The 8,844-nt window shown below is 41.0% G+C and overlaps 1 protein-coding gene across 1 annotated transcript; it reads right to left on the bottom strand.

The window, feature by feature from the left end:
* Nucleotides 1-497: 497 nt before the first annotated feature.
* On the bottom strand, nt 498-2,585 carry LOC119726163 (E3 ubiquitin-protein ligase TRIM56-like). The gene has a single exon (XM_038197778.1). The coding sequence runs from the start codon at nt 2,583-2,585 to the stop codon at nt 639-641; it is 1,947 nt and encodes a 648-aa protein (XP_038053706.1). The 3' UTR covers nt 498-638.
* Nucleotides 2,586-8,844: the final 6,259 nt, after the last annotated feature.

Here is an 8,844-nt window from a genome sequence, read left to right as displayed (position 1 = left end):
TAAACTGTCGCTTAATTTCAAAATCACACTTATTTCATCCAGTTGCTTTTGAGTATTTACATTTGTCTCGTGTACCCAGAGGTGCAAAGTTTTTCTCATTCAAAAATAAGTTGCATTCATTTAATCCCAACAATTTCCCAATAATTGAAAAATCCAATAAAACAATTTAACGAAATGTTTACATTTCATACAGGAGCAGGGTTATATCTTATACTTGGAAAGCACATCATGCATTGAATTTGCATTTGCTGAAATGAATCCGAGAAAATTGAATTGCCCTCTTGTGGTAATACTTTCCTCTCCTTTGTAATATTTTTAAAATGTGCACTCTGCCCTATTTGCAAACAATGTGAAGGGTCATTCCTTTTGCTCTCATTATTGGGCCACCAGATCTAAGATTTTACAGGAAGGAGGCTGGGTGTTGAAGTCCAAGGTTCTCCAAAGGGGAAGTGGTTGAGGTATTAGAGTCAACACATACAGAGACCAAAGACCTTAGCAGTAAACCAAATATACAGTATTGTAGAATGTTTTTTTGAGGGAATGAACTTTCAAGTTTTTTGTCAGTGATAACAATGTTCAATGTCTGATGGAAGTGGTTGGTGGATACACTGGATAGCCTTAGATTAATTACTCTGTCCTTACACTCGGTGATAGACCTTTACAGACTTTCCTGCAGCCACTACCAGATCACCACCTGATGTGAATGTGATGCCACGTGGATAACCACATCCCTTGATCACCCATCCAATGTACTTGCCATCAGGACTGTAATGCAGAATATCACCTGTGGGAAGTCCGAACTCAGCAACATAGATGCTGCCATCACTGTCACAGCACACACCAGTAGGCAAGCAACCCCCCTGCATGTTGCTGGTCATGTCTACTGAGAATACACTGGCACCATAGTAGTCTACACATACCAACCTTTTCTTAGGCAGGTTTGTGTAAATAAGCCGGTGATTGTACATTGTCAGATAACTTTCAATCATTGGAGCAGGCAGTCTCCTGATGAGGGATCCATCTGGGTTGTGTAGAGATATCTCCTTCTTGTCTTTATAACCCACTGCTATCAGATTGCTGTCATCCACTGCAAGGCATGTTGGTTGGCTGTCTGACCCTCTACCTGGTGTGAACTGATGGAGGAGCTGATGTTGCTTGTTGAAGACCTTGACTACTGGAATATCTAGAGCAAGTAGCTTGTCATCCTCGGTCACTGCAATACACATTGCATCAGTGAGGCCATTGATTTGTAGCCTTTGTGGGATAGGAGATGGTATATGTTGACTATTGGTCAGTGATACTGTAAATAGTGTTTTAGTCCAATTGTTTAATACTATGTTATTGTCAGAGAGTGCTGACACATGTCGTATCTTTGTTTTTCCTAATTCAAAGTTCTTGAATTCAGTCTTCAGTTCCCATTTCTCCTTCACACATGATCTTGCAGGTCTTGGTGATTGCTTTGCTGCAGCCTTTGGATCTTCCTCCAGAATGAGTCTCCCAAGCGACCTCTTACCTTCTTCAAAATCCATGAAGGTCAACTTGTCAGGAACTTGCTGTGGCCGTTTCCCTGTCAATTCACTGAGGTTATGCAAGAGCTTCTGCTGAAGTTCAAGAATCTCATAGCAACTTGCTTGATTCATGAGTTGTTTGACCTCCTCCAGCTTGTGCTCTGTCTGTGTCACCTCTTTCCTGTTGGTAGCTTGAGCAGCTTCAAATGTTGTGACTCTCTCTTGATAAATCCTGTCAGTCTCTTTTAACAGTTTCTGCTCCTCCTGTCGGATTTTGGTAACCTCTTGGTCAGCCTTTTCTGAGATGTTCTTTTTGGTGTTTGAAAACATGATGTCGAGTTTCTTGCGAGATATGCAAGTCTTCTCTATGGTGGTGTTCAGTTCTGTTTTGCTTTGAGCAACTTTTGCAACAAGTTCTTCTACCTTTTTCTTACATTTCTCAAAAGCCTCAGATAAGCCAATACAAGAGTGTTTGGGTTTTTCATGATCTAGAACAGTACACATGAGACATATGACTTGCTCACATGTGTCGCAGTAAACATTGAGATTCTGATCTGGATGCTTGCCACATTTGGGAACTTCTTCTCTTAGCTTACTCTTGTAGACAATCTCTCCTGATCGGAGTTGAGCCAGTGTATAGATTTCATGAGATTTCATTAGGGTTAGACGTTCATGAGCCTTTTGACATTCTTGACACAGGAAATGATCACAGTCCATGCATCTTGACACAGCCTGATTCTCCTCATCACAGGCTTGGCATTTGATCTCTGACCCTTGACCTCCCAGTAGCTTTTCCTGCATTGTAACTTCCTCCACCAGGGCACTGAATGCAAAGTTATTAGGGAGATCAGCAACCTCAGACCCTTTCAACATGGTGTCACGTCTGCACAGAGGACATGTCAGCTTTGTACCACTAGGATCTTGGCTCTGTCTGAGCTCTTGGAGGCATTGCAGGCAAAAAGTGTGCAAACAGTCCAGCAGTTTGGGCTGCCTGAAACGGTTGGTGCAGATGGAGCATTCCAGATGATCCACACTAATCTTCTCCAATACTGATTGGGCTGTAACATTAGATGCCATCTTCACTGTTGGGCTTGGTGTGATAGGATGGACCTTTAACCTGAAAATGAAGCACATTAAGTAAAAGGTTTTGGAATAACCCATATTTCAACTTCAAATGATAATTTGGCTGAAATAAGTTAGATGTAGCCTATAGTTGAAAACTTTGTGTTAAGTAGAATGTTCATAAAATTGAAGGTTTATTCACATACTATATGCTTGATTCAAACCTGATGTTATTTTTTTTTCAAAAAGAAAATAACAATTAGTTACAGCAAATGTGTAATAGGGTTGCCTTCTTTATATAAGAGCACATTTTGTTCTGAAAAATGCAATATTACAGAATTATTTTCAGCTGTTACAGGATATTTTCTATGTGTCAAGTAAGTTGTAATAAAGTTCATAACAAGTCAAAAAAAAGTAGGTCTCAGTAATAAAGTTTTCAATGACAAACAAATGCCGACGGTCGCGCGAAATTTTTTAAAAAGGGCACTCGTAAATGGCCGCTGGTAACCAAAAAGGCACTGATTAAAAAAAGGGCCTTGTTTAAAACCAAAGGGCCCTCTTTACAAATATGGGGGGGGGGGGGTAAACGATGATGTGCAAAGGGCACTTGTATACGAAATCTGGTCAGTCTTACTGTTTAATACTCAGGTGGGGCTCGAACCAAGTACCTCCTGTTTAGTGCAAATGTCTTATCACTCAACCTCTGAGCTTGCCTGGGTCAGCTGGGTGGTTTGAGTCCAGGTGGGCAGGAGTCTGCAACCAAATATTGTCTGCACCGAAAAAAAATATATTTCAAGTACTGTAACTGGCTCATGTTGCGAATCGTAGATTTAAAGTCCACTTTCCTTTAAGAAATTTCGTAAAAAGAAACATGTACCTTCACATCGGTTGTATTTTTTGTTGTTCTATTATTATTTTGTGATTCACTAAGCTACGTCTGTGCTGACTCTTCTTAAAGGTCCAACACTTGTTTGTAAAACTACAGGTAAGTACAAACAATGCATGTCACTTATTTCTGTCGTGAATAGAAGGAGATTCTTGTATTTCACATGTCTGTATTCTAACAGGTTTGACAGATCCACCTGAATTTTCAGTAAATTCACATACACTTGTAATTGGCAAATACTGAGTTATTACATACATGTACTTCATATGAGATAATGTGATGCTGTTGATTCATATCAGATGTATAGAAAGACTTACAGGTAGAACCATTAAATAAAAATCTTACCTTCAGGTACATATGAAATGAGTTATTGCTATCTGCCCATTCTGATGTCACTTACGGCAATGGTTGAAATGAACAAAGATGGCGTTCTATGTATACGCCCCTCTGTATCAACACCATGTCACATGATTTTGAGTCATTTGCAGTCCCCAGATTCCACTTCTGTAGCACTTTGGTACGTGCTCATAGTAAAATCAAATGCAGTGTTTTATATCAAATGGATCCAAAGGTCCTGGGCTGGTAATATTTGCAGTACCAGTACCCCAATTCCGATAACGTAGCACTTTGGTACGTGCTCACAGTAAAATCAAATGCAGTGTTTAATATCAAATGGATACAAAGGTCCTGGGCTGGTAATATTTGCAGTCCCCGGATTCCACTGATATAGAGCTTAAATTGGTACGTGCTCATAGTGAAATCAAATGCAGCATGCTTACTGTGTTTTATATCTAATGGATCCAAGAGTCCAGAGCTTGTAATTAGCAAGATTATGGACACGTTTATCAGAAAGGTAAACACAAAGAAGCCACAGGGTCAATTACCTGATGCAGTTATTCTGAGCTGACTCTTATTGCAGATGACACCTGTTTTAATATCCTTTGATTTGTTGCCAGTCATGATACTCCAGTCTGTTGTGTAGACAAAAATAAACAAATAAAAAAAGGTGTATAATGAACCGACAGTAATTAGGTTTGGAATCTAGTTTTGTTTTGTTGTGTTTTTTTTTTTCACTTTTCTTTATTTTTATCTACATTTTAGTTACTTTTGGTGTTTTACAATGTACATGCATACAGCCTGTCTCAAAAAAAGGTACAATCGGGGAAAAAAATGGTTAAATATGAAATTTCAAAATAAGTCATTCTTACTTGGCATAATATTAAAGAAAAAAGACTGGGCTTTCCAATAGTGTTTGTTTGATCTTATTTGCTTTTGTCAATTCATAGATATAATCAATTTAGTGCGATACACAAAAATCGATTTTGCACCACTTTTATGCATGGGCAGAGTTGTTTCGAGTACTGTGCCATGCTGTCTTGAAACTCACAAAAGATTGCAACCAGAAAGTGGCACAAGCTCGATTTTTGTGTTCTGCAGTAAACTGGAGTTATCTCTGGATTGACAAAAGCAAATGAAATAAAACAAAAAGTATTGGAAAGCCTGGTCTTTTTTCTTTAATGTGATGCTCAAAACGACTTACTTATGTTGAGATTTAATATTGAAAAAAAAAATCACTTTCGATTGTACCATTTTTTTTTTTAGACAGGCTGTATATAGCATGTAACAATACTACGATTGCATACTTAATTTAAATTACATTCACCATTCACCATTCACTATAAACTTGTTATTTCTTTCAGTTTTTTCAGCTTCAGCAGTGCTTTGTTACAAAATTTCCAAAAACTCGTATTTCTAAAGCTTACTCTTCTATTGCATCCAGTTCAGTTCATTCAGCGCTAATTTTGAATATTCATTCATGTTTGTGCCTTCCATAGGCTGATTGGTCCATTGCTGAGATGAATGCTGAGATTGGGGAGAGCCACGCCCACCTCTACACATCACAGACTGATTAACAGGTAACACAACATCAATATGTGATGTCAGTCTATTTGAAATCTGTATGTACTCAAAAGGGGTTGGTGTAAAGTCATAAGGGTAAGAGAGGTCCTGTCATTCAGGCATTTTTTTTGCTTGAAGCTTCAAATGCGCTCAAAATCTGAAGACAGATGCTTAATAACTAACCTGAAAACATTTAAGCTTAGTAATTGCCGTACATTCCAAAAAACAATATACTAGGATCTTGATTTCAGTTCAAAAGTTGCAGAGTCATGTTTTGAAATGCGCCTAAAATCAGCATCTGGATAAGCTCTCATTCAACGGATTGCAGCTACGCGATGTCACACACTGAACCGATAAATAGTAGCTAGCAACCCCCTGTGCGTGTGCATCATGTCATTGTTTGCACACACCCGTTCACCGATTCTTCAAATAATACAAAAATGGGTCAAGGATGACCCATGCATATAACAAGCCAAATAGATATTCATACATTTAAGAAGAGTATGTTGCACAAAATGTGTTTATAAACAAATTTCATCACAAATGTTCATAAACAAATTTCATTGCATCTGTATCTGTATCTGTATCAGTTGCTCCAGCTAAACGGTAGAATCCACATCCCGCTAGAGTTGCAAGTCTCTTTCAAGAAATGCCACAAGTTGTCTGTGTTGTATGGCGTTTTGATTGCAGATGTTGAGCTTATGTAGGCCTATGGTTTTCTTTTCGAACCTTTCAGGAAGCCATGGCCAGGATGCAACACATGTGTTTTGCCTTGGAGCTTTCCAGCATTGATGATCAGAAGTAACCAATCATGCAGCTACATTGTACAGAACTCGCTCAGGTAATGGGCCAATCTCATAGCCTAGACTTGAATCAAGTCGGTAATTGGCCGGGTTTGGTCCGCCTGCACCATGGCATACCGTACTGTACCAGCGGTGTTGACTACCTCATAACGTCCTTGGGTTATGTGAAGTGCGTGGTATAATAACACGCAGGAACGATTCCTGCATCCTTGACCTCCTATGTGTGTACGTTGATTCCAATTACCAACTTGAATAATCTGCAACCCCATTGTACATACGGCATGACAAGCTAACAAAATTGGATGAAGCACTCTGATTGGCTATGAATCAGGAGGATATGAATATTCATATTCACCTGACATTTATGCATCTGGGTGCACATGTGACATTCCCATGGATGTGATATTTCACTGACATGCATGAACTTATGTGGGGAATGCAGCACTAATTCCTGGGTCGTTTGGAATCCGTGCAACATTATTTACAAAAAGAAAAAAGAATTGGACACTTCCTTAGCAATGCAGCAATACAATGTTGGAATTCTGGATCTGGTAGCTCTGACGACCATGAAAAGTTCCGCTACGCATTTTCAACAAAAAGTGCAAAGCTAAAAATATAATTTATAACATATAACATGTTATTATTTTAGGCCTGGCAAATGGACTGATGATTGCAGTGATTGCCGTTATCGCTGCTTAGTCTTCCTCATTATTGTCATCATCCTCATCACTCTGGTCAACAGAAAGGTCAAGGGTAAGAGGACGAGGAGCCAGTCCTCCTACCAGATGACTATCCTCCCTCCCCGCCCCCAAACTGGTGCTTCCAGGATGATCGACCCGGCAACGCCAGTGATGACAGTTGTTACGCTGCTGTGGGCGGGGCCACGGCACAGTCAACCATCAATGCCAGTGATGCCAAATGTTATGCTGCTGTGGGCGGGGCAGTGGATGGGGCCACAGCAGAGTCCATCATATTTAGCAGTGATGACAAGTGTCTCGTTGCTGTGGGCGGGGCAGTGGGAGGGGCCACAGTAGAGTCCACCATCGACGCCAGTGATTACAATTGTTTTGTTGCTGTGGGCGGGGCATTGGGCGGGGCCACAGCACAGTCAACCATCAATGCCAGTGATGACAAATGTTATGCTGCTGTGGGCGGGGCAGTGGATGGGGCCACAGCAGAGTCCATCATATTTAGCAGTGATGACAAGTGTCTCGTTGCTGTGGGCGTGGCAGTGGGAGGGGCCACAGTAGAGTCCACCATCGACGCCAGTGATTACAATTGTTTTGTTGCTGTGGGCGGGGCAGTGGGCGGGGCCACAGCAAAGTCCACCATCAACTTGTTCAATCCAGTCTACAAGACCTCGCTCGATTGGTCCCCGCCTTTGAATCCGGTCTCGTTTGAGTCTCCCCCACCCCAAGCTGGAGGTGGTGATCTGGAGAAGTGGAATAAGTTGACCTGGCTATGACCCCCTGCATGGGGTGCTGCCATCTTGAAGTCGTTGTGTGCCAAGGAAAATGATGTAAGCAGCCCAGGCCTACAAAACGCACTTTTGGAGATAATCGAGTTGAAAGGTTTTGTGCTTTCATTTCTAAATGAAAAATCACATCAGGCTGAAATTTGGGCCCATTAAAGTCGTTAATAATTAAAATCATATTGTGCATTTATATTTCAAAATATTACTTAATTTTGAAGTTATTTAAATTGTTCTGCTAACTACCTGTTACCGGGAACTCCATCTGCCTAAAACGTGAACTCTCCCTGCATTAAACGTGCACTTAAGGGGCTTGTTAAATCCTAATGCCCTTTTGCTGGGAACAAACCTGGCTTTGTGTACCCATCTAGGTGGGACGTTAGCGCACTTCAAACTTTTTTGTTACATTATAATTACACGCTTACGACCTTTTGCTGGGCACAAATAATGAAAAACCTCCTTCCGTCGTTTGTTTACTGTTGATTACATCAGAATGACGTTGCCCCTTGAGACAATATGTATGTCAAATGAAAGATATTTCCAAGCTTTATCGATTACCCGAAAAACCCGAAGTTGATCTTTTGACCAACTTCGCCCAATTACGACCTTCTTCCAGGCACCCGACGAATTTATGCTCATAATATGGCACGATGTGATCACATACTAAAAAAGTTCTAGTCTATAACTTTGGGAAAAAAATTAAATGCAGTTGTCAGGTATCATCTCTAGGCCTATAACTTCAGTTAGGTTCATATCATTGCAGTAAATTTTATGATTTTATTGAGGAACTTTAATTCAAGGAAATGTTAAAGTTTTTAATTGTTACATGTACATGTATACTGGTATAACATGTACATGTGTGTATACCGGTATAACATGTACATGTACACTATGCATTTTGGGGATGTGCATGAGCTTCCGGTTTGATCTTTTAGTTTATGGGGTTGGAGTAGGGATGGGGTAGGGGAGGGTGGGGTGGGGTGGGGTGGGGGATAGGGTTGGAGTTAGGGTTTGTGTGAGTAGGATGAGTAGGGGAGCTAGGAAGGGTGGGGCGGGGCGGGTGGGTGGGGTGGGGAGAGGGGTTGGAATACTGGGTTTGGGTGGGGTGGGGATTTGTAGGGGTGGGGTGGGAACAGGTAGGGGGAGACAGGTAGGGAGAGGATGGGCATGGATGTAGGGGTTGGGTTAGGAGGGGTGGGGCAGGGGGCGGGATAT

This window comes from Patiria miniata, unplaced genomic scaffold (genome assembly GCF_015706575.1).
Source record: "Patiria miniata isolate m_02_andy unplaced genomic scaffold, ASM1570657v1 HiC_scaffold_2, whole genome shotgun sequence".
In the NCBI taxonomy this organism is placed as follows: Eukaryota; Metazoa; Echinodermata; class Asteroidea; order Valvatida; family Asterinidae; genus Patiria; species Patiria miniata.
This window is presented reverse-complemented; position numbering and strand designations above follow the sequence as displayed.